This window comes from Pestalotiopsis fici (genome assembly GCF_000516985.1).
Source record: "Pestalotiopsis fici W106-1 unplaced genomic scaffold PFICI_Scf_11, whole genome shotgun sequence".
NCBI classification, from domain to species: domain Eukaryota; kingdom Fungi; phylum Ascomycota; class Sordariomycetes; order Amphisphaeriales; family Sporocadaceae; genus Pestalotiopsis; species Pestalotiopsis fici.
This window is the reverse complement of record NW_006917101.1, coordinates 1915545-1941173: the sequence shown is the minus strand read 5'-3', so window position 1 is coordinate 1941173 and position 25629 is coordinate 1915545. Positions and strand designations below refer to the sequence as shown.

At 40.1% G+C, this 25629-nt stretch overlaps 7 protein-coding genes across 7 annotated transcripts; 4 read left to right on the top strand and 3 right to left on the bottom strand.

Annotated features, from left to right (window-relative positions):
• Positions 1-7753: 7753 nt before the first annotated feature.
• Positions 7754-11555, bottom strand: PFICI_13574 (uncharacterized protein; the record flags this gene model as incomplete). The annotated part of the gene is made up of 3 exons (XM_007842155.1): positions 7754-7759; positions 7812-10943; positions 11001-11555. 3 exons carry the CDS (start codon positions 11553-11555, stop codon positions 7754-7756), a joined length of 3693 nt encoding a protein of 1230 aa, XP_007840346.1.
• A 48-nt stretch (positions 11556-11603) lies between these two features.
• Positions 11604-11864, bottom strand: PFICI_13573 (uncharacterized protein; the record flags this gene model as incomplete). Its single annotated transcript, XM_007842154.1, has 1 exon — positions 11604-11864. The coding sequence occupies one exon, from the start codon at positions 11862-11864 to the stop codon at positions 11604-11606; it is 261 nt and encodes an 86-aa protein (XP_007840345.1).
• Positions 11865-13573: 1709 nt separating this feature from the next.
• PFICI_13572 (uncharacterized protein) lies at positions 13574-14114 on the top strand (the record flags this gene model as incomplete). Its single annotated transcript, XM_007842153.1, has 2 exons — positions 13574-13891; positions 13959-14114. The coding sequence occupies 2 exons, from the start codon at positions 13574-13576 to the stop codon at positions 14112-14114; spliced, it is 474 nt and encodes a 157-aa protein (XP_007840344.1).
• A 496-nt stretch (positions 14115-14610) lies between these two features.
• PFICI_13571 (uncharacterized protein) lies at positions 14611-15963 on the bottom strand (the record flags this gene model as incomplete). The annotated part of the gene is made up of 4 exons (XM_007842152.1): positions 14611-15045; positions 15109-15239; positions 15293-15566; positions 15649-15963. The coding sequence occupies 4 exons, from the start codon at positions 15961-15963 to the stop codon at positions 14611-14613; spliced, it is 1155 nt and encodes a 384-aa protein (XP_007840343.1).
• Positions 15964-17741: 1778 nt separating this feature from the next.
• PFICI_13570 (uncharacterized protein) lies at positions 17742-18990 on the top strand (the record flags this gene model as incomplete). Its single annotated transcript, XM_007842151.1, has 2 exons — positions 17742-18615; positions 18689-18990. The coding sequence occupies 2 exons, from the start codon at positions 17742-17744 to the stop codon at positions 18988-18990; spliced, it is 1176 nt and encodes a 391-aa protein (XP_007840342.1).
• Positions 18991-19409: 419 nt separating this feature from the next.
• PFICI_13569 (uncharacterized protein) lies at positions 19410-20855 on the top strand (the record flags this gene model as incomplete). The annotated part of the gene is made up of 1 exon (XM_007842150.1): positions 19410-20855. One exon carries the CDS (start codon positions 19410-19412, stop codon positions 20853-20855), a length of 1446 nt encoding a protein of 481 aa, XP_007840341.1.
• Positions 20856-21149: 294 nt separating this feature from the next.
• PFICI_13568 (uncharacterized protein) lies at positions 21150-25394 on the top strand (the record flags this gene model as incomplete). Its single annotated transcript, XM_007842149.1, has 3 exons — positions 21150-21204; positions 21318-22247; positions 22327-25394. 3 exons carry the CDS (start codon positions 21150-21152, stop codon positions 25392-25394), a joined length of 4053 nt encoding a protein of 1350 aa, XP_007840340.1.
• Positions 25395-25629: the final 235 nt, after the last annotated feature.

Below are 25629 nucleotides of genomic sequence, written 5' to 3'. Positions count from 1 at the left end.
AAATTAACGTTATTAAAAGTATTATATATAATTAAATTAAAAAAAAAAGGTACCTTTTTTAGCTAATAAGGATTACGTATAAATTTAAATTAATTTATTAAAGGAACCTTTGTTTAATATTATATACTAAATTATAGGCTTTTCGCCGATAATTATAAATGCTATATTTTTATATAATATCGAATTTAGTTAAAAAAATATAATTTATAAATCGTTTTTAAATAAAGAATTAGTTATGCTTTTAAATGCTTTATTTATATATAAATATAAAAAGGCCGTCGATATTAAAATTCGTATTTTGCGATAAATTAATATTATATATAAACCTAAATTTAAAAAAGTTATATTTATTAATAATTAACCTAAAAAAGGTAAGGTCTTTCCCGGAAATATAAACTAAAAAAAGTATAAATAGGCCAAAGCTTTAGAAACCATAAAACCGTAAAATGCGAAAAGGCTTTTATCTAAAATTATACTTAAATAATTTAATTTAGCAAAAAAAAAGCAGATTTACTCCTAAACGCCTAAATAAATTGCTTAATAAAGTTAATTTTTATATAATTAATTAAGAAAAATAAATGCTTTTTAAGATTTTATTTAAAAAAAAAGGGGTATTAATATAAAATTTTATAAAAAATAGCAAAATTAAGGATATTATTACGTTATTATATAAAATCCCGATTATCTTTTATAAGGCCTAATAATTAAAAAATATCCTTATACCTAAGGCTTTAATGCTTAAGGTAATCGAGCTTTTAAAAGCGAGGCAATTAGTATAAATAATAAAACCTTATTATAATATTTACTAAAATATTTAGTTTTTGGTTATAAAAAAGGATAATAGCCTTCGCCTAATTAATTCGGTAATTAAATATAATATTATTACGAAAAAAAATACTAAAATCCCTAATAATTACGATATTTTTATAAAAAATTTAGCTAATTATACGATAATTATTATAGCCGACCTTTTTTTTAAATATAATTAAATTATATTATACCCTAAATTTAGAAATATAATAGCGTTTATAACTTTTTTAAGCCTATTACGTATAATAATTATTTTTTAAAATATTATTAATTTTATTGCTTATTTTTGCAAAATTTTTAAAAAAATTCTATATAACCTTAAATTAAATATTATATAAAGCTTTATAAATAATATTAGCATTAAAGGCTTTTTATCCTATTATAAAAAAAAGTCCGGAAAAAATAAAATAGTATACTTTAATATACGAAAATAGGTTTTCGAGCATTTAATTAATATTAATAAAATACTAATTAATTATAAGCTAGCTAGGGCTATTATTAGCGGTGTAAAAACGCAATAGTATTAATTTTTTATAATAGTAATAGGATATTTTTATAATATTTACGGACGGAAACCCGGAAAATCCTTAATAATTAAAATCCTAAAATAAAAAAATTTCGATAATATTTTAGATATCCGGTGCTTCCTAGGCCTAACGGTATATTTTAAATCGTTTATTATAAATTATGCTATTATTAACCTACCCCTAACTAAACTTTTACGCAAAAAAGTAATTTTTATTTTTAAAAATATAAAAAAAGCTAGTATTAATTAGCTTAAAAATGCCTTTATTTAAATTTTAATTTTCGCTAAATTTAAATAAAAAAACGGTATTATTATCGTTTTTTTAATTAATGCTAGTAGTTTTAAATAGGGTGCTATGCTTTATATTATTAAAAATAAAAAGAAAAAACCTATTTAATATAAAAGCGGTATTTAAAAAGGTGCGGAGTTAAATTATAATATTACAAAAAAAAAGTGTTATACCTTTTTAAAAGCATTATAAAAACTAAAAAACTATTTATACGGTATTCGGTTTATAATTAAAACCGACGCTTAAATACTAATCGCGCAAATTAATAATAGCTTAAATAACTTATTTAGCGCATTAATTACGAAATGGTTAGCTTAAATTAATAATTTCGATTTTAAAATCCGCTATATACCTAAAAAATCTTATACTATTGCAAATATATTATCCCGTAAGCCGCCTAAACCTTCCGACGAAAATAACGATGCTTAAGAAGGAGATTTAAACGAATTCTTAAACGTAAAACTAAATACTTTAATAATTGCGTTTAATATTTTAAATAATAATTAAAACGGCATAAAAACGATCGTTAATAACGACGTTTATTTTTAATTCCATTTTAATATTATTAAATATTTTATTATAGGCGAACCCTTATAAATAGGATTTAAAAAACGTATAAAATTTAAAAAAGCCGCGCTAAAATATACTTTTTAAAACGGTATATTCTAAAAAAAACCTTTCGGCCTTAAAAGTTATAAACGAATACTTAATAATTAAAATAAATAAATATATATTATTACCTAAACCTATAAATAAAAAAAATATCGTAAACGTAATATTATTTATAAATCGGTATTAGCATTATATTATTAGCCGAAAATATTCGATAATATTACTAACGTAATTAAATCTTACGTAGCTTGCTAATTTACGATAAAAAAAAATATAACCCTTTTTAATTTTCCGAGCCCTTAAATATTTTTATAAAATAAGTTATAAATATTTAGTTTTTAAAATTATATTATAAAAAAACCGCTATTATAAAAGCTAAAAACGCCTTTTATAAATATCCTAAAGCCGAAGCCTTAAATATAATTAACTCGGTTTCGATTAAAAATTTTATTATCTGGAAAATTATCCTAAAATACAAAATGCCGTTACGATTAAAAATAAACGGCGGGTTAAAAAATAAAAAAGAATTAATTAAGCTTATTAATAATTTTATAATTAATTTGCGTATAAATTCTCCTTATATTTTTTAAAGCTAAAAATTAATTAAAATAAGTTATATACCGATTATTAAAATACTTTTAATTATTATAAAAAAATTAAGTATTAATTAAAATAAAACTCTTTTATTCGCTATATTTATTAATTAAATCTCGATATAACCTTATACCGGGTATTCGCCCTTTTTTTTTTATATACGGATATTATCTAATTCTTTCTTTCGAATCGGCTATACCTATATAAAAAATCCTTAAATAAAACCCTTATATATTAAAAAATAAAATATTAAAAAACCATATTAAAATATTTATAAAACTAAAAGCGGATTTAATTAAAACTAAATAAGTCATCCGGGATTATTAGGAGCAAATTACGTATTTAATATCTAAAAAACGCATTTTATTACAAAAAAATACGCTATTATATATCGGAAATTTAGTTACTATATATAATTCTTTTAAATATATCGATAAATTAAAAGCATAAAAACTCAAATATTACTAAAAAGGGCCGTATTTAATTAAATTTATCTTTAATAAATTTTTATATATACTAAAAAAAATCGACGGTACGAAATTAAAAAGATCCTTTCCTAATCGATTATTAAAAAAATTCCATAAAAATAAAAAAAAATTTTAAAAAGCCGATAACCTTAAATAAAACTATTAAATAATAATTATAACTAAAAATCTCCTTTAAATAGCGGCAAACTATAAAGCTAAATTATTATTATAAAATATTCCGGTTATTCGATTATAAACTAAATAAATAATATAATATATTAGGGAAAAAATATTAAATTAAGGGAAAGCTATTAATAATATATCGGATATAAATATTAACGTTTAAATTCCTTAATTAAATACCTAATAATATTTAGGTTAAATATAAAATTATTTTTTTTAATACCTTTTATTATATTTTTTTTTATATTATTTTATTTATATTTTTTATTTATAAAATTTTATTTTATTTTAATATAATAAAATACCGAAATTATAAATTAAAATTAATACGCGAAACCTTTTTTTTTATTATATAATCGTTTTAATTATTACTAAATATATATAATTCCTATTATAACTTTTTTTTTTTAACTTTTTATATTATATTTAATTCTTTTTTCCATATATTTTATTTATAGCCTTTTATAACTTTTAGAATTGCTTTCCTTTAAACCGAATTAATACTAAATTATTTAAATTATTTAAATCGCTTTTTTTATAATAAAAAAATAAAGCACGCAAAACGCTAAATTAATTATGCTAAAACTCGCAATTATATGCTATAACACTTATAATATAATTACTATACTAATTTTTTAAAAATCCTAATATGGATTAATAACCTAAAAACGGATATATTTTTGCATAAGCTTTTTTACGATTATGCTAAAATTCCGCTAATCGAAAACGGGTCTTATATACGGAGCAAAAAACTATATTTTCTTTTCCGTATATTTATATAAAAAGACTAAATACTTTTATAAGTCTTTAAAAAATTTAATAAAAAATACGACCGTATAGCGAGCCGTTATTAATTTCCGCGAATAATAAATATACGCGATAATCCTTTTTAAATTTGCTATAATTTAAAAATTTTATTATAATAATATTTATATATATAATTATCTAAAATTTTTAATTAATAATCTCCTAATAAAAATAGCGGTTTTTAGCAAAACTTTTATAAATTAAAATTATTAAGTATTTAAATACCTAAATAAATTAGCCGGATATTGCTTTTTATAATTAAGCTTATGCCGGAATACTTATTTTATAAATTATTAGATCCCGCTTTAGGTTTTTATTTTCGGCTTCGTTAGTTTATAGCGATATAACCTTTTTAAAGGAAATAAAATACCGAGGAATATTAAAAGGTTTTTTTCCGAATATAATATATTCGGTAATAAAAAAGACTTTAAATTAAAAAATTAATATAAAAGCTACCGACGATCGAATTCGGCTAAAAGCATATATAAATTCGATAATAAGCATACGAGAAATTATAAAAAAAAGGAGCGGGTAACTATTTAATATTTAAAAAAAATTAATTAAAATTACGACCGCGATTTCCCTATTTAGCCAAGAAATAATTCGATATTTAAAGATTATTATAAAGGCTAATATATTCGGGATTTTCGGGATATTTAAATAAAAAGCGACTAAATAAAATAGAATTAGGATTAAAAAATAGCTAAGCGTTATATATAAAATTGCGGTTTTCGAAAGGCTTTTTTAATTTAAAAAGCTCCGAATTTCGATATAAACCGTTACGTTTTAATAAATTACTAATATTAAAATAATTAGCAAAAACGTTAATACGGCTCCGGTCGCAATAAAAAGCAAAAGCTTCGAAGCCCTTAATAAAATCGGCTTAATTAGGCTTTTTAATATAATAAATGCGAAAATAAATAATATAATCGCAAAAAAAAAAAGTGGTTTTATAAGCTTTTTGCCTTTCCCTTTTTTTTTAGAATTTTTTAATAATATTTTAAATAAAGAAAAAAAAATAGATTAATTTAATTAAATAAATAAAAAAATAATATTAATTTTACTATTCGGATTATAATTATAGTAATAAATAGGGAAAAAAAAAGCATATATAAATATAATATTTTATAACCAATTAAAAAAGGCCCGAGCTTTATTTATAAATAAATAATTTGCGTGCCTTCTAAAAATAGGTTATAATTTATTTATAGTAACTACGGCAAAAAATATATAAATTAGATTTATTATTATATTATAAATTATTTATTATAAAAAAATTTTTTTTTTTTTTATTTTGCCTGTTATTTTTTTTAACCTTTATTTCCAAATTTCGCCCTTTCCTTTTTTACCTAAGCTAATATTATTTTTATTATTTTAAGCTTAATTAATATATTCCGCGATTATTAGCTATAATACTTATTTATTTTTTAAGCATTTTTTATTTTTTAAATACCTCCGTAAATTTACGACCTATTAACTATATTTTTTTTTTCGGCTAAAACCTTAAATACCTAATATAAATAAATATAAAGCTAACGATTATTTAAAAGCTAAAAAATTTAAATAACTGCCTAAATCGGATTTTTTATATTTCGTTTAAGCATTAGCGGTTTATTAAGCAAATAAAAAAAAATTATATAACCTGCTTAAAATAATTTACCTATTTTATATTAATTAAAGCGAAAATAGCCTATTTAGCAAATTCGATAGCTTTAAATTATTTATATATTCGATACCCGCCTATTCGAATATAATAAATTTTATTAAATACGGAAATAATTCGATAACGGCTATTAATTTATTAATTAAATAATATGCTAAGCCTCCGGAATAAATTCCTAAGCGCGATTAAGGATTTATTATTAAAAATCTAATATTATTAATTAAAAAAATAGGTAAATATATATAGGCTAACGACGATAAAATAACTACTATTTTTAAGCTATTTATATATTACCGTTAGGACTTATATAATAAAATCGTAATAAAGCCTATAATTAAAATAATCGCTTATTTTCCCGAAAATACTATAATAAATCGCCTACCTATATAATATTAATAAAATATTAAAAATATAAGTGCAAAATACCTTTTTTTAATTAGTAATATATTATATACACAAAAAACTACTAATTAAAATATTAATAACTATTAAATTAGCGGGCTAATTAATCTTAATTACCGACGTTTATATATTATTAATAATAATAGTTTTAGCTTTCGTAAAGGAAAAGCGAAAATCCTTTTTAACCGAATTCGGAAATAATAAAAAAAATTTAAATCTATTAAATCCGGCTTTTATCCTACCCGCGTTAATTTAATTAAAATCCTTCGATAACCTAATTCCTAATTTTATAACCTAAAAATAATAAATTAATTTTCCCGATTTTTATATAACCCGTTATCCGTATTAAAAAAAAACTAATATTTTATGCCTAATATTAAAAGGCTATAAATAAATTTATATATTTAATATTTAGGGATTAATTAAAATTTTATACGCTTAAAATATTATAATTATTCGGAAATAATATATAATCTATATAATACGACTACCGGTCCTATTTACGATATTATACGCAAATATATTTAACCCCGATACTAAGCTATTTTTAACCTAATTAAAGCTTAGGACCGCAAACCTTCCTTTTTTAAAAATACCGTCTTTTAATTTAAAAAAAAGCTAAAAAAATATTTAAAAAAATTTATTAAAAAAAAAAGGGCTAATTCTATTCGCTATTTTTTATTTGCTCTTTCGATTAGGCTTAAAGTTAAATCCCTTACCTCCGAGCCTTTTTCTCCTGCCTTTATCTAATTTATAGTTTTACCGGCTATAAATATAAACTAAAAAAAAAAGGAAAAAATCGTTATCGATACTTTAACTATAATATTTAATTTTTATCCTTTTAAATACCTTTTTCTTCGCCTCCGAGATATTAACGGTAGGTATTAATCGACTTTATATATATAAAAAAAAGATATTAATTAAAATATTACGCATCGATTATTATTATATTATATATAAGGATAAAATAAATAAAAAGAATTTAAAAAGCATATAGCGGTTATAAATAAAAAAATAAATAAATAGCTTATTACCGATATTAAACGATAAATAATAAAAAATGCTTAAAAAACTAATAATAATCAAATCGTAGCATTTAATATAAATAAAAAAAAAAATAATATAATACCGCTATTATTAATTTATAATACTATTATTAAAAGGCTTAATAAATAGCCTTAAAGGAGATTTAATATAAAAGTGCTAAAAATGCCTACTAAAAATAACTATAAAGGCTTAGCTTAAAATAGCTTTATAAATCCCTTTAGGACTTATAAGCCTTTATTTTTCGTTGCGTTTAGCATATAAAATAATCCATCGTTTTTCTTAATTAAAACTATTCCCATATATTTTAAAATTTTATATATTATTTAATTAAAAACCACATAAAGGCCACAGCCTTACGGCTGTCTGTTTTAGGTGGGGTTGGTTTGGTTTGGTTTTTGTTCCCCATCTTACCACCCGCCGGGCTATGGCATGGAGCGCGGTATCGTTAAATTGGGGCCAATTCCGAACTGCATCGAGTGCTTTCTCTTGAGCATAGTGGTCACCTTCCTTAAGTCGCTCCAGGACTGTATCGAGAATCTCATTGCTGGGCTGAGGCCAGGTTCTTAGGGCTCCTATGATTTCCTGCTGGATGGAATAGTTCTCTTCTCGAAGCCATGTTTTCACCAATTCATCTATGCCGTCGACAGATGTCTTTCGCTCCATCAGTGTATGAATTGCAAGGCCGCGAACCTGGTCGTCTTCCGTCTGATCCTGGGCCCGTGCCTGGACAACATCAAGGATATCGTGACTAAGATGAGGTTGTTGTTCCAAACTTTTGATTGATGCCAATCGCACATCCCTATTCTTGTCCTCAAGAGCCTCAGTAAGTAAGTTGAGAACTTTGACGTCGAGCTCTGGCCACTCCCGGAGTGCCTTGATGACTCCTATCCGTATTTCAGGATCTTGATTCAAAAGGTGAGCCATGACGATGTCCTCTACCTCTTCTTTTCGGCGATTCAAACTGGCAAGCACTTTGATGGCAGCCTTTCTGGCAAATTCTTCTCTACTTTCAAGCAACTTGATGACCGTTTGGAAGATGTCTTCATCCAGATCGGGCTGATCCTGAAGAATATTGGTAGCGATCCAATGAAGGTACTTGTCTTCGAGTTGCGCAGCAATAAAGCCAAGAACATCCCTATTGTATTGTATCTGGCTTTCAAGAATGTCCAAACTTACTTCTGTTGGAATATCAGACTCTTGGTCTTCAATTTCCACTTTGAGATCATCCATTATCTCATCGTCGAGCCGAGAATATTTTCCAAGTATCCGAGCAGCGGGCCATCGAATGCGACTTTTTTTATCCTTGACAAATGGCATGATTGCACTGACGATTTGATTTTGAGGTAATGACCAGCATTCAAATGTGGAGATGGCTTCATCTTGGACACGTTCCTCTCTATCCCTAAATAGCGCCACAACAGCTTCAAAAACCAGGTCATCCGGAGGGCCTTTCTGCCTTTCTAGCAGGTCCAGGATGTGTAGCTTGAGTTTCCGGTCGGTATCCGCCTCGAGCCAGGAACATGCGAGATGGATGAACTCGATTGGTAAGGCAGGACGGCTTCTCAGTGCAAGTACAATAGAGATCCGCGTTGCCGTGCCACCCAACTCTAGCGCGGCTTTCAGAGATGCTAGTGGAACCTCTATCTCATTCGCGAGTCTTGTATGACCTGCAAATTCGTCTTCGAATATCAACCAATCGACGATACGAATTTCTAGCTCTTTCCTCTTCTCAGAAAAGAACAATTGATCTGGGGGAACTTCGCTCAGGCAATGCACAATGAGTCGTTCGTGGACAGGGCCGAGGAGGTCGCGGGGGCTGTTTTCAACCAGGCTGAAGAATTTGCAAATTTCCTTCCCTTCCAGACTGAGGAGACCGGTGACAAAACGCCAGAAGACGTCATAACGGGCCTCGTATCTATGATCCATCAAGAAAGTTGTCAAACTCTCTGTCCGCTTCGAACCACTGTTCTTGCCGAGTCGCAGGGGCTCTTTTGCTTTCCATTGTCGAACGAAATATCGCGCTGCGAAATATTCTTGGAATGTCAAGTGAAGAAAGTGGTATGTGGGATGCTTAGCTGACGGATTGGAGGCACGCCAGAAAGAGAGACGGTGGAGTGTTTGGCTTGCCGATAATAACGGCTCTTCACTTGGCGGGAGTGATTGGCTTTTGTCCATGTGCTCTTCAAGAATGGCTTTCTGATATTCTCGGTCAAAGTTGATAACGTTGTCGACGAATCCAGAAAAGGCAAACCTCTCAAGGAGATACTGCTTGCGAGGTGCGTCGTGCTCAATCATTCTCAAGGAAGCCTTTTCCATAACCACTTTTGAAATTGGCCGTTCGCCATCTTCAAAGTGCAATTTTGGAATATCCTTTTTCCACAGTCTTTCCACAATGGCTTGGTAAATATTGGTCATTGTACCTAGTGCAGTTCCATCACGTAGACTGTTGTCACCATCGGCCCAGATGTAACACAGCGCATCCAGTTGAATGGGAATACGAATCAGGTCCTGGAGAAGCTGGTGTTGTTGGAGGAGCGATTGGAGACTCTCAATCTTCTGAACATCGGGTATACTCTCTCCACGGACTTTTCCAGGAATGGTGAGTACATTCTGCATATATGAGTTCACCTGCTCAGAGGAGAATCCGATTGTCTCTAGCTCCAGATCGAAACTGAGGTTCCTTTGAGACGCCAGCGAGACGTTGGGGCGGCAAGTAACAATGACTGCCGGCCATCTCAAGAAGTCATAGAGGAGCTCGTACATGTAGTTGTCTGTTTCCAAACCTTCATATACTTCATCCAAACCATCAAGTATGAATAGAGTCTTTTCGCCTCCGTCAGCTTCCAACTCCATTTCAAGTTCACGGGATAGGTCCTCAGACTTAGGGGAACCCAGAAAGAACTCTTGTCGCAATACATCTCGAAGGCTCTTCTTTTCATGGTCTTGTCTCTTGAGATTCCGTAGAGGTACCCAAAGCACACGGGCGAAAATATCGCGCCAGATACCAAGTTCCTTGAAGTTATGGATAAGCTTCTTGCACAAGGTAGACTTTCCGACACCGGCGTGTCCACGAATTAGAATCCTCCGAGGTTTGGTTGTTTCTGATTTCTTCCCTTTGCGCGGGTCGAAGAGCTTTCGAATATCGACTTGCATTTCCTCGTCCGGCTCTCGGATTTTAAGTCGATCGTGAATTGAAAATTGCGCAGATGACTTTCTGTCTTCCTCCATTTTGAGTGATTCGCCAGGGGTCTCGACAATGACTAGGTTGATGAAGCAATTCTCCATTGCCAAGGGTTCGTCTGTGTGTGCTATTCGCTGAATGGCAAGTTTGTCAGTCGTGTAACAATGATTGCTGATCCATTTATCTGCCATGTAAAGCGTTCTTCCCTCCCGAATTTTTCCGAGAATTTTTCTCACGCGTCCAATTACAAGAACATAATCCTGATCAAATGGACCAGAAAATTTGTTCATTAGTAAGTGTGAGCGGTTCAGTGAGAGGCGGTCCATCACGATATCGAGGCTCGCAGACTCTTCTCCCACCAACTAAAAAATCGTTAATAGGCTTTCTTCGTAAATCGCTCGACTGTTACTTATTCATACCGGTTTCTCTTTGGCCAAGAAGGCGGGCAACCAGGGGAAGAGTTTACGCGGCAGACTTGATTTGCCCTTCTCGTAGAAAGCAGTCATGCAGTCGGGATTCATGTGCTCTCGGCAAAGTGCAGTGAAGTCGTGGCGAAGCTTTATTAAGTCGGAGTTCATTTTGGTCTCTCGAAGTAAGTTGGAGACTTGCTCGGCTCGAACAAAGGCCCACATTCGAAGCCCTGGCTCTGCCCACTCGGCCACATCGCGAAATGACGTGCCACTAAAAGGCGTGGCAAGGAAGACGATGCCGTGTACTGCTTTCTTGATGTACTCAGGGGAGGCCAGCACGAGCGCCTTCATGAGAATAATGCCACCAAGACATGAGGCAATGAAGAGGATTGGACGTTGATGGTGCTGAGCCTGATTCAGCGCCGGGGGTAGCGCCTCAATACGTGCCTGTAGGAGTCGAGCGAACTCGTCGAAAGTCTTTTGCACGAAATTCGAATCCTCGAAAAGATCAGAAGGCCAATCGCACGTGAAAATGCGAGCAGGCCCAACTTTACTTGGCAGCATGCCATTGTCAGAGAGCCAGTTGACGCCAGAGTCCCCGTGTCCCGACTTCTATGTCCATGTATCCGGCGATCTTGTATCCAGGCCATGGATTGCAATGATGTCGACGTCGGTCTCAGTCTCTTCGCCTTGTTTGGGATAAATTTGAACGAGCCCAAGCTCACGACGCATCGAATGCCTTGTAGTTGAGCGATCGGCTTGTGAACTGTGCGACGATTGTGGTATTTGACCGCGGTGGAAGAGAAAGAAGAACAGAATGGTAACCACGAGCGCCAAAGCTGCGGTTACCACCGTAAGTTGTACGTGAAGCATGGCGGCGCGGATACTGACACCAAAATTATGGTATAGCGATGCGACTAGACGACGGCAACATCGATATCTTGCTCCGTCAACTTTAGGTTGGTGAACTCGCGCGATCCTCCCGATAAAGCGGGGGGTCAGCACAGGTAATAATAACCATTTACCTTGTGCGACAATAGACAGCAGAGCGACCTGGGGCGGGGTACTCACACACTCCGCGTGTCTGATTGGCTTTTGAGATGCACGTTCAGCTGGGCGAAACACAATTCAACATTCTGGCATGGATATTCACGTAATGCTGTGGTTGCAGAACACCGCAGGCTGTCGTACAATATATCTCAAGTGAGCAAGAGAAATCATGTCGCGCGTACAAGTGTCTATCAAGGCCACCTACGGCCAAATGGATATTATACCGCCAACGGGCAGGGTAAGGGCTCCTAGCGGGCTGTACAAGCTCCACGACATATCGGTGACTACGAGCGCACAGCTCTGTCTCTGCGATGCTGCGCTGTTGCATAAGACTAGAATTGCAGTGAAATGGCGGAAGCCTTGCGAGCAGCATAAGGCTCCGGCCCAACTGCAATCCTATCTTGTTTGCATACGACCCATACCACCATAGCCCGGTAGACTCAATATATGAATAAATTCTTGAAAACACGGCAATCATGGTGTCATCAAGTTTGTTCGTGAGAAACACATGAGTCAAATACATGAATTTGATTGCTGGAGTTTATTTAAATAGAGTCTTCTGTCTCTACCACGTAGGAGTTGTGCTCATTTAATTTTCTTTCCATCATACTTTGTTTCCTTGATGCTATGACAAGTTGGCTGTATAAAATTAGCTGCGATGTAAGAGGAAGAAGAAAAAGATAATTGATATTCACGAAGTCTTATTGTGTATCATGGATATGTACATGGCAATGGCTGACGCTGAATACGTGGACGTCATCCGCATGATATTCCACTACTCAAGAGCAAGAAGGTCAATAAGTAAGCCCCTAGAATTATGACACGATAACGCGCGAGACCTTTTGGATGCATGAAGGTCACCTTCTGGCGAAACAGAGCCAAATGTATTCACGAGTGCTTTCGAGGGCAATCTAGGAGTCTATAAATTCTAGATGGCCGAGCATCTGCTTTGGCCGCAATGGTCCATTCAGTGCAAAAGGCTTTGCTGATCATGACTTAAATGTGATGAACGCATGGCTGATCCAGAGGCAGTCATGCGATCAAAGGCGTATCATTTGCTTCTCTTCTTCTTTTCTTTCTGATCGTTTCCTAGGAACTACTGAACCATTCTCTGCGTGAAAACCGTGGGGGACTTTTATCAGTCTTGCGCATTATTGGCAGTGGTCAAACCATCAAGCCATGTGCAAATGTGAACAAGACAGGGAGGAATTTCCCATTATCGCGTTGTCAATGCTACCCGCAACGCGAGAAATTTAGACGCGAGCTGTTTGGCGCGTCACTTTTGTGAAAACTCTTTTTTGGGCTGTTTGCTGTTATTTAGGCATCACTGACTTTTGCACTCTCGACTTTGCAGACATCAACCAGACGCCGAGCGTCTCCTTTTCACAGAGCGACAACCTTGTCGGATCGATGATCGATCCCATATGCCGCGGCCAGTGTGTATCTCCATCACAAGTCGCGCATAATCCATTATCGCCCTCAAACACTCAGGCCTCATTCTTGGAAGCGCAGTACTAAACATCCATCCAGTCATGCACACTCACGTCGTCTTCGAGGACGTTGACGACTGGAAGGCCCGGATGCTGATGGAGCTCTCCATCGGCCGACTTATCCACGTTTCGGGCTTCCCTCCAATATCGAGTCGAGCCGAAATCGAGGGATACCTGAGGGGAAATGGTGTCATGCAATGCAAGTTTATCTGGCCCCATGCAGACGCCAACAACCACCAGCACACCTCCTGGTTCTGGTTGCATTTTGAGCACACGACCCAGACGACTGCCGCGCTAAGAGCCCTGGACGGCGGCGTATTCGGAAGAAACACCATACTGGCCTTTATGCCTGATGGAATGGTCAGTATATCGTCCAGTCAAAGCCCTCCCGTTTCTTGTGCAGCAGCTGATACAATGAATACAATAGACTCTCTATTGGCAGTTTACAGCCGCTGCCCGAGCAATGCCCCGGACTACTGCACGACGACCTCAGCCCGAACTGGGCATCTGGTCAGAGGAGTCACGCGCAGCCATATTGAAGCTATTAGAAGATTTCCCGCCATTTTGGTCCACGAACAGATAGAAATGCTTGGACTACCTAGCATGGTGGCCTTTTTCCAGTCCAGAGAGTTCTGGCCCAAGGGAGGATCGACGTTCTCTAGAGTCAGGCGGGAAGAGTTGAGCTAGAGGGATAATTTCAAGGATTCCCAGAGCTTTGCACAGCAGTCCTCGGAGGTGAGATGCTAGAGAAGGAGGAGAGGGGAGGCTGCCAACTAAGCTACACGGCTTCGAGGACGCGCACTGCAGAGCGCAATCATTGAACCAGACCACTCGGGATGATGTTGAGAAACTCACCGAAAAGCAGCTCAGATCCTAATGTAGTATCATCTGTCGTAAAACGTCGAGGGCGTGACCGGTTAAGAAGGCATTATTTCTTTCTCAAATTTCTTTCCTAAATTCTTTTCCCTTTTGCCGTTCTAATTACCCTCTCTAGGCATTCGTCCCATTTTATTTCTTATGTCAACACTTTCGATCGTACACGAGACTGAAGGGGGTTCCCTTCCAATAAATGGTCAAATTCATCTATTTGCAGATTTTGTCGTTAACATGATATGTTCTACCGACTCCGTGTCGTCATTATTTGGTGCTTGATTTGCGACCAGGTTGCCTCGATGGCCCGTCCAGCGATTCGAACCACCGCGTGGGTTGGGATGGGAGCCGGAATATCCAGCAGACTTGTTCGTCGATGAACGGAACGTGCCCATGATGGCGGTGTCCAGGACCGGAAGCGAAGCGACCATAATCCCCAGCGCGAGATCCAGCGCCGTCCACCGAAGTATCACGGTGTATTCCCAGAAATTGTCGTTGGTGACAGTCGTGGTTGTCTGCTGGAGTAAACCCCCGAGGACAGAAATCCCTCCGACAAGCCAAATGGTAAACAGGCGGATCTTTTTGGCCAGGTTGATACGAATGTGCCACAGAATAATGACGGGAGACATGAGGAGAATGAAGCCCTACGAGCTTGGTCAGCAAGGCAACTTGTGCGCACATATGACAACATGAGGATGATCTGGTACCTGTATCACATGTATAATGCTGAGAGTTCTGGCTTGGATGACGAGGTTTCCGCAGTGCGCCGGGTCGGTCAAGCTGCCCGCATACCACTTGTCCCATCGCGCGCGAGGTGGCGAGCAACTAAACACCCACCCTGTTCAAGACGTTCATTAATTGGAATCCACAAGTAAATGGGCTGAAACGTACAAAAAAGTGCCATGGCAAGATAGATGATTAGTGTTCCCAAGAACACGTCGGCAAAGATCCTCCATGCCTTCGATGCTCCGTCGGCCAACCGTCTGACAAAAAGGGTAATCGAGACCTTGATGAGACCGACGGAAATAAAGAAGATGAGTTGGCATATGCCCAAATTGTAGGCATATGTATTGTAGTCGGCATATGTGCTTTCCCAAATGTGCCGACCCGCTCCGTTGTTGATGACTGTAGAGATCTGGAGGCAGGGGTACACTACTGCGAGGCACTATCATTGATGGTTAGATTTGATGTTCATGGCATTATTGGATGCTGCCTCGGGTTGTATCTGATTTCGAGTCTTTTCGTACCGCAGCAACAAGAATGGCCCAGTCATCGGAGCCAAACCTTGTCGAATTATTCTTGAGTCTGATGACGAGCCGTCCGATGGTCGGTAGCACAATGGCGAGGATGACAATGAGCATGCCAATAATTATGGACGTTTGTTTTGACTCGTCTATCGCGTGTTCGGGTCTTTTGGCGGCGTAGAGAAACCCGTCGCTGGCGTTGGCGGTGTAGAGACCATAGGACCGATACCAACCACGAATGATGAAGAAGTCATCTTGGTTGTTGGGAGTCTTGCCAATGAATGCGGATCCAGCACGAGCACCAGCAGTGAGTTCCATTGTTGAGTTGGACGCTATAAAGGACAAACAACAGACGAAGAGAGACAAAGTTGTTCCCAGACCACCATCGACGGTATCCTACGAGATTTCAATGAGTTGGGAGGTTCCAGCTTGAATAAGCCTAAAGTCAACACCTCGACCCAAGTAAACGTTCCATAATTAGGCGGTAGTCATGAAGCAGGGGATCCCTTAATCACTGAATTTTAAACTCTGCATCCTGAACGCCAAGTTGGGCTTGAAAAAACTTCCTGGCCGTATTGGTGGCGTGACGGACCGCGACTCTGCCGCAGAAACGAGACGAGGGAACATCGCTTCCAGCCCCTTGGGTCAAGGCTCTGAATACTTCTAGAACTCCGGTGACATGGTTCGGGCTCGACTTGCGTACAATTCCGATGTTGTGGCTGCTGAAGCAAAGAGATTGATCTTGCGAGAAGACCGCCTCGGCTTTGAGTGAACACTTTCGATTGTGAACAAGGACAAGGACATCAAACTCCAGGGTCGCTTGTCCATTCAGGAGTTTCGTAGAACTGCCTAATCTGTATAGATGGGCGAAGCGAGGCCACTGTTATCACTTGAGGACCCGACATCCGGTACCAGACCGCCTAAACGTATGGTTGATGCTGTCCGGGGTCGAGATTTTCGATACGGGGCTACTTTATTTGTCCTTGATCCAACGATTAGGTAGTGGATACAAGCACCAGCAGCGGTCCACTTGAATGTTAGTTCTGGGGAAATGATCGGATGATCCGGCTGGTGCCGGCAGACAAGAGATGAAAGTGTTGGATATCGGTCTTATGCTGCTGCTCTTGGATCCTAGTTGGGAAGATAGCTGCGAGGGGGTCGTGACTCGTCACAGGCGCAACTCCAGCGCTGTTGGTCTAGAATACAGGGCGCTACTCACTAATTAGTGTTTTACCATGTGGGGCTATAAGGCCATTACATGGTGCAGATGCTCCGAGCAATAACGTTGCCCATAATAGCAGCCAGAAGCTCGCGGATATCGGGTCAAATTCCGACAATAAGACGAGATGAAATCTGCACTACGATGGAGAAATATTCATGTATTTGACGCAAAGACAAAAGGGATTAGCCAACGGTCGGTTGCATTCAGTGGACTATGCAAGCATTTGAACCCTGCATTCTTCCCGACAAGGCGGCTCGCGCCCTTGACTGCCAAGCACAGAATCCTAGAGTATGGAGTGAACACTAATAACGCATCTTCAGGGTTCTTTGCGTATTCAGAAACTGCCTACACTGCGTTGTCGCTCCCGGGAAAATTACCTGCAGTCGCCTACTTTTACCAAGTCTTTTCATCTTGTCAGTCAATGTACGTTTTATACAGAAACACAAGTCTCGAACAGATGGTATACCTGTAGTGGTTCAAAAGGTCAATTGGGTAGATATAAATACGCTCATGGAGGAGGACGCAACTGGGCCCAGTTCTCAATCCTAGCAGCATATCCCTCTGACCCCGGAGACTCATTGCAGGTTTGCTCCAATAGACCCGTGGAGCATGTACAAACACCCATGCAAGCAATTTGCCAACTGCTTGAACATGTGCACGATATCTCGGGGTCCCGATATTTGCCAGTTTTTTTCAAGAAAGAAAAATGGTCCGACTGTCGCCTTTGGACCGGGCATGATTTCAGGTTCAAACTTCTGCGCCAAACATTTCACTCCTTTCCTCAGGACGCTGTTTGGTGCAATACGCTCGTTCAACGCCAAAGCTACCCGACTATTCTAATATCTTATTGTTAATTCTAATAACACTGCCCAAAATGGTCAACTTTCTCGTATGTGCAACCCTCGCAGTCGGCGCCTGGGCTGCCGCCGTCAAGGACGCCACCCGTCGGGCCGAGGAAACCGTCGACTGTACCGGCGTCAACGCCATCAATATCCATTGCAAATCATCCGAGGCGCCGTATCATCGTGATCAATTCTACGTCGGCGGCCGGTCACTTAATGCCACCACCGGCACACTGACGGTGGATCAGCTCTACGTGGAAAAGTTGACACCTCTCTGTAACAACCACAAGCCTAATCCGCTTGTGTTTATTCATGGAGGCGGTATTGCGGGTTCTACATGGCTCAATACGCCCGATGGACGTGAAGGTTGGGCGTCGTATTTCACGAGAAAGGGCTATGTCGTATATCTGGTCGACTCCAACTCGATAGGACGCAGCAGCGAGAATAACTTGGCCAGCTTCACCATGGTCGCCGGAACCTCCAACGAGAATGTCGAGATTGGCTTCACGGCCGTCGAGCTGTACAACTACTACCCCCAGGCCGTGCTGCACACACAATGGCCGGGCTCGGGACAGAACGGGGACCCCATCTTTGACAACTTCAAGAAGACCTTTATTCCCCTGACTTCGAGCTACATTGCTCAGGAGAATGCCATGCGTCTTGCTGGCTGCCAGCTACTGGCGCTTCTCGGCGCCAATGCCTACATCATCTCGCATTCGCTCGGCTCGCGGTTCCCCATCTTGATGAGCAATGACTGTCCGCAGTATATCGCTGCTAGCATCAATATTGAGGCTGCCAGCGTGCCCTTCTGGAGCTACGGGTATGGATTAGGAGGCTCTGCCAGTACGCCGTACGGCTTTACATGGACCGCGGTTGACTATGAGCCCGCCATTTCCAATTCATCAGGTACGTATACTATGGTCTAGTACATCTGATCATGACCGTCGATGAACAAAGATGGACTAACAACATGCTGCAGAACTCGAGATTGAATCTGTCGGTGAAGAGTCGCTGGCGAAACGAAACTGCTACCGCCAAAAGGAGCCGGCACGACAGCTCCCCAAGATTGCCAGTGTCCCCTACCTCATGGTCACCAGCGAGGCCAGCGTGCACATTACATATGACCACTGCATTGTCGACTATCTCAAGCAAGTTGGCGGCAATCCCGATTTCATCAAGCTTGCCGATATTGGCATCCATGGCAACTCTCACTTTATGCACGTGGAGAAGAACAATCTAGAAATCGCTGCTGTCGTGGAGGATTGGATCCAAAAGCACTGATAAATCTGTTTTATTCAGTATTCTTGGAGCAAGTGCATCAGTGCCGCAAATAGCAGCTCAAAATAAAGTTCAAATCCAAGACATTCTACACCTTGTGTATCAAAAAGATCGAAACGAACGTGCTGCCTTGTCGTTGGATTGAGGGGGCAGTGCTCGCTAATACATTTCTGTTGTAGAACCCGACAGCGGGGCGTTGCAGCAAAACCCCAGTCACCACTTGGTAGCTCCCTCAACGATGACCGTCGCAGCATTATGATCCTTCAGCCTGAATTTTGAGCACCTGAGTTCAAAGAATGAGCCATCTTATCCAGTCTAGAACGTTACTTACTCATCACTAGATTGATTCCTTGTGATGTTGTTCAATCATTCCCACGACTTTGCACTCTTGTCCTTTGGAAGTGATTCAAGTCGGTTGCACCATGGCCAGCACGGCCGATGAGCTGCGCCAGCAATTCAGCTGGCCCAGTGACATTCTCAGCCTTCTTCTGCTCATCGGCGGCGACATTGTGCAAACTGCAATTGCTCAGCAAACGGGGTTTACGATACGAGTACCGGGTTCAAAGATCTTTGTCCCAGTCGCTCCCGTCTGTTTTTCATTTGGTTGGGTTGCCTATGGCTTCTCCAGTCTCCTCGCCGCGGTTGGAGAAATGAGATTGATGCCCAAAAATGAAATCTCGTCAGTGCTTGTCAACTGCTCGAATGGTTTTGCCCGGGAAGTCCAGTCATGGGCCCTTGGCCGACTTCTCCGCGACCATGAGATTAGATGTAGACACGAGTTTTCTCCTGATGATGGTGCTCCGCATACCAGTATCAGGATTGACATTTTTGAAGTCGGGCCCGTGTCGAGGCCTGACCTAGACTTCGTGTGGTGGCTTGGATGGGCAACACTTCTTGTACAGCTTGGGATTGCAATTATACCCCTGGCTCTGTACAACGACTGGGGAGTCTTGCTTGTTGCCCTCGGCGGCAACGTGCTTGTCGCTCTAACTTGCGCTTCACCTCAGTGGAACGAAGAGAAATGGGCGGGTCGCCGACTAGAAAAGGAAAAAGTGACATGTTTAACCCGTGGTAACGGCCATAGTCATGTCATGGTCTTTATAAGTAGCAAGGGTTCGTGGGACTTGGAAAGCCTCGCCACTGGTATCGCTGCTTCTCAAAGAGTCGGAATCCGATGGATAACGGTCATACTGGCAATGTTGTGGAGTCTTCTACTCATCAGTGTGTCTGGATTAAAAGAGCGGACGTGGTTCATGATCGGTATCGGAGCAATTGGTATGCTACAGAACATCTACGCCGCCGGAACGACCAGGCAGCCCGAGACCTCCGATTTCCACCTGACCCCCTTCGCGCGGGCGCAGATCATTGTTGGCCGCCGAGGCCCTTTTGTGGATGAAACTGACGCCAATGTGGACTTGGAAGAAGACTGCCAGAATCTGTCGGACTTGAGTGCATGGGTATCGAATAATGCAGCACAAGAGAAACAAAATACCGCGACGTCCCATCCCATGCCAAAATGGTTGGCATCAATGTCAAAAGTCGACGGGCTTCCTTCGTGGCTCGAGCCGATCAAGCCAATCAGTATAGAGAGAGCTCAGACATTGTCAAAGTGGAAAAAGCCTTCTGTAGCTAGCACTAGAGCCCCAGAGATGATATACGCTATAGGGGTCCATGGAGCACTAATTGAGCTTGAAAAGTGGGTACCCACGGCAGGTTTGTCACTTGTCAACATCTTTTTCCCTGGGGGTTTGGAATATTCAGAACAAAACACGCGAAATAACATTCACAAAAAGTTCTGGAAAAGAGCATATCACACTCTGGATTTGAGGAAGAAGGCAGAAGAAAAGAGAAGGAGTCCTGAATTATGAGTTGAGATTTTGTACATGGGGAGGAGGATGTCGAGTCCTAATGAACCACCTCAGGGAGTCCCGAGGTCCTGAGCCTCGATGCATGCATGTATTTGCACGAGGGCTGTGTTTGATGCATCGTTGACTTGCTCGCCGAATCAACGAGCAGCTCCAGGCGGTAAGCTCAGCCCCTCGCAGCCCTGCGCAGCACCTGCCGCTTTATTACTTCTTCGCAACTCTCCAGTCCTGCATTTCTAACTTTTCAGTCTGATTTGTACTCTCTACAAGACCGCTTGATGGCGGCAGCGGCCAAAAATGTCTGTCGCTGATACGCAGCCAACGTCCGGAGATAATTTGAGCGTTGAGGCCGGTATGTGTACGGCGATTCTTTGACTTGGTGCCCAACATCCGACCTCGAAACAGACACGAGCAGACTCTAGGTTGATTAATAGGATTTTGTCATTTAGCTAACTCGTGCCACAGCCCTAGATTCTCTTTTCGACAAGATCCTTGAGTCACTCAAACAAATTGACATTTTTTCATCCTCGAACCAACCGATCGTTTTTCCGGTCTACGCGCACGATAATCCTGTCGCTGGCACCTCCCACGCTTGGTGTGTGATTCAAATCATTAAATGGCTCGAGGCTGCAGGCTGTCGTGTCATTTCTGACAGAACACCGCTTCTTCCTCGTCATGGACTAGGGGATGAAAACGAAAATGCAGCAATCCGAAACATACTGTCGAGTCAGTTGCGTCTGCTACCTCGCAATGATGACCGCGAAAACACATACGAGCCGACCTATGCGAATAAGGTTATCGTTTTCAGTTCTGAGGTGCTGCGACAATACTGTGTCAATGCTGCTGCTGAACAATATGTCCAATCCGTGGCGAAGGCATATAGGGATTCCCAGGGCCAGCCAAGGGATCATTTGAAGAGTAATATTCGTGCAATGGTCGAAGAGAACGCTAGGAATGGAAGCGCATGGTTCCATCATGTTTTGACGGAAATCGCATTCATGAGGATCAGGAAGGATCATGACTGTCTAGACCATGGAATCATTCCTGTTGCTCTGGATGGCGATCTGCCGGATTATCTACCCTTTGTCAATCCCACCGATCTGGTTCTCAAACAGGAGATTAACTCGTTGTATTCATCCGACTTGCACCAGCTGTTCTTCAAAATCATTTTACAGATATACCCAAAGCAACACCTGCCCATTGAGAAGTTCAAAGAGTGCTATATGGCACTCAAGGCCCGTTTGATAGGCGGTGACGAATCAGTCATTCGGAACTTGTCTGACGCCGAGGTTGTAAAGTTCATTCGCCAAGTATACGAATCCATATTGCAGCAGGACCGAATCGCCACTCGCCAAAGACTCAGAGATGCAGATTCTCACCGAGGAATCGAGCAAAGTAAGTCATTTCAATCCACCATAGTAGATCCATTACTGATAGCAAGTAGCTCAAATAGGGCCTTCTGGCAATACTACAGACGCAAAGCTCTCTAGGAAACGCGCATTTCTGAGCAAACTCGCCACGGTGCCATACAGAGACAGAAAAGACAGAAACCCAAAACGAGACGAAGGGACCTGTGAGTGGTTCAAGCACCATACAAAATTCCAAGAATGGCAACAAAGCAAGAAAGCCAGCCTTCTTTGGGTTTCTGCTGACCCTGGCTGCGGAAAATCTGTCCTGTCGAAATACTTGGTTGATGACGTCCTCCCAACCACTGACAAACACTTGACTTGCTATTTCTTTTTCAAGGACGATCTAGATGATCAGAAAACGCTTTTGAGTTCTCTCAGATGTCTGTTGCATCAAGTCTTTGAACAAAACCTATCCCTACTGGATGTGAACCTTTTGTCCAAATTTGAGAAGGACGGTCAACTTTTGAACTCTCGCACAGATCTTTGGAAGATCTTGATTGATATCTTTCAGAAGCAGCTTGTGGAATGTTTCGTCTGTATCCTCGATGGCTTCGATGAATGTGCAGCCGACGATAGGTCCTTTTTGATGGAAAACTTGGAAAAGCTCTACATGGAAAAAACGGTCCCTCCCCTCAAGCTCCTGTTGACGAGTAGACCCTACGAAGATATCAGTAGAGGCCTTCGTAAATTGCAAAAAAGGGAGCTGATCATTCACTTGAGCGGAGAAAGTGAGCAAGAGATGGATAAGATATCTCGAGAGATTGATATCGTCATCCAAAACAATGTCGACGACCTAGGCGAGGACCTCGACCTCGAGCCGGACGTCACTGACCTCATCAAGAACGAACTGACCAAAGTGGAGAATCGCACATACCTTTGGGTCTCTTTGATGATAGACATTCTGAAAAACACAATCGAGACGTCAAAAAGCGCTCTGAAGACTGTGATCCAACAACTTCCGCGAACTGTCAGCGCTGCTTATGAGAAGATTCTGAGCAGAGAACAAAATGACGAGACAAATGCCAAAACTCGAAGACTTCTGCACATTATCTTGGCAGCCACGGAACCGTTGTTGACTGAGGAGCTGGCTGTGGCTTTCTCGATGAGTGGAGACGCTTCTGTTGACGAGAAAGCGATAAGCCGTAACACGAAATTTACAAGAGAGTTTTCCAAACTTCTGGTGGTTTTTCGAGGCGGAAAAGCGTACCTAGCTCATCAGACGGTCAAAGAGTTCCTGGTGATGGAATCACCTAGACCGCCAGAGAATGCTTTGCTTGGACCCGTCGTCCGATGGGAACATTCATTTCATCCCCACCATTCCCATTTCGTGATGGCAAAGAGTTGTATGTCTTATCTTGAGCGATATGGTTCAAATTACGGCGTGCTTTTCTATTATGCCGCGCGCAACTGGCCCGGACATTTCCGTGGGGCGGGTCACGTCAACGAGATACTAGTCACACAATCACGAAATCTGTGCAATTCGAGCTCAAAGCAAGTCCAACCTTGGTTTGAAACATACTGGCAAATGGCAATGGATACGTACTACTATCCAAGGAATCCTACGAGCCTGATTGTTGCATCTATTTTAGGGTTGAAGGAGACTGTTGAAATGCTCCTCAATGTCACAAATACAGACTTATATGCGACGGACAGTACCTATCATAAAACTGCTTTCTTCTGGGCCTGCGACAGAGGCTATTTGAGTATAGGAAAGTCGCTGCTGGACTGGGTATCTAAATCAAACGCCGACATCTCCTACAGGATCATCAACACCTTCGATCGCGACGCTAATACACCATTGCATCGAGTCATAGAGAAACTTTCAAGTTTTTGGGGGACTCCTCTGGACTCTGCAAGCGACCCCCAATATGACATCTTGGGTTTTCTCTTGAATAGGGGAGCCAACATCAATGCTTCGAATTTTCAAGCCAATACTCCATTGCACCTAGCAAGGAGATGCAGCGGAACTATAGTCAAGCTGCTTCTACAATCTGGGGCCAACATGAGACTCAAGAACAAAGAGGGCTATACAGCGCTGCATCGGGCGGCTGAATGTGGAAACCTGGCTGTGGTGAAGGTGCTCTTAAAACATGCTGCTAAAAGCAACATTGATAATTGCATCCATTCCCAGGGCTTCTACATCAAGATACTTCTTCTAACGGCTATTGAATCACACGATCGAGGCTTGGTTGAGTTGCTGTTGGATCCTATCACTAACGTCAAACTTGAATACATGTTGAGCAATGATGGGCAGTTTCCTTCCTGTATTGGGACACTTCTGACTTTTACGATCAAGCAGCAGGCCTCAGAGATAACTGAGTTTCTCCTGAAGCGTGGAGCAGACGCGAATTTCACATCTCCGAATAAGCTTACCCTGCTTCTTGAAGCAGTCGCGAATGGCGGTTGTGAAACAGTCAAGATCTTGCTGGATCATGGAGCAGATGTCAATCTCACGCCTCCAAACCGGCTAACGCCGCTTCTTCACGCAATCACAGACGGAGATTGTGAAATGGTCAAGATCTTGCTGGATCACGGAGTGGATGTCAATCTCGCGCCTCCAAATCAGCTAACTCCGCTTCTCCAAGCAATCATATCTAAGAACAGGGACATGGTTGAGTTACTGATTAACTATGGAGCTGACGCCAACACTTGCACAAACGATCACGAATCACCATTGTTTTTCGCGCTCATATGGGGAGTTAACCGAAATATCATAACCCTGCTGCTGAATCATGGAGCAGACGTCAATTTTGTGTCTCGTAACGGGAGAACCTCGTTATCTGTGATGGCGGATATCGATGATCAGTGTGTTCTTGTCGACACTCCCATTACCACAGCGATCAAATGTGGTAGGGCAGATATAGTCCAGGACTTGGTGAGCCGTGGAGCTGATCCTGATCCCGCATTTCGCTATCTATCTCGGAGTTGGATACATGAGACAGATCGTCAAAACGCACTTCTGTGGCGCCAGGAATTACAGACGTTGTTGCTAGCTGAACGAGCAGGTGAGGACAGAGACCTGGGGACATGGTCGCTGATTGATCGAGGATTGGAGGTTGATACTCGAATTGAGCGTGATAGCAGTAGACTTGACCAAGAGGACAGGAAGCACTTCTTCAATGTTGTCCTGTAGGCTAATGCGGCGGGTTGCAAACAGGAAGTAGGGCAGTGTGCGCATGATTTGGTGTTTAGGCGAATGGACGCTCCAGAAGTATAGACTCAATTGGCCCGCCAGAGGCCAGGTGATACTCCCATGAGCAGCGACCGCAAAGATGCGCGATGCAGTCAAGACGTAATGCAACAGACCCTGTGTCACCGATAGGAATGCCACCGAAAGTCTTCTCTTGTATCTAATTAACCACACCTGC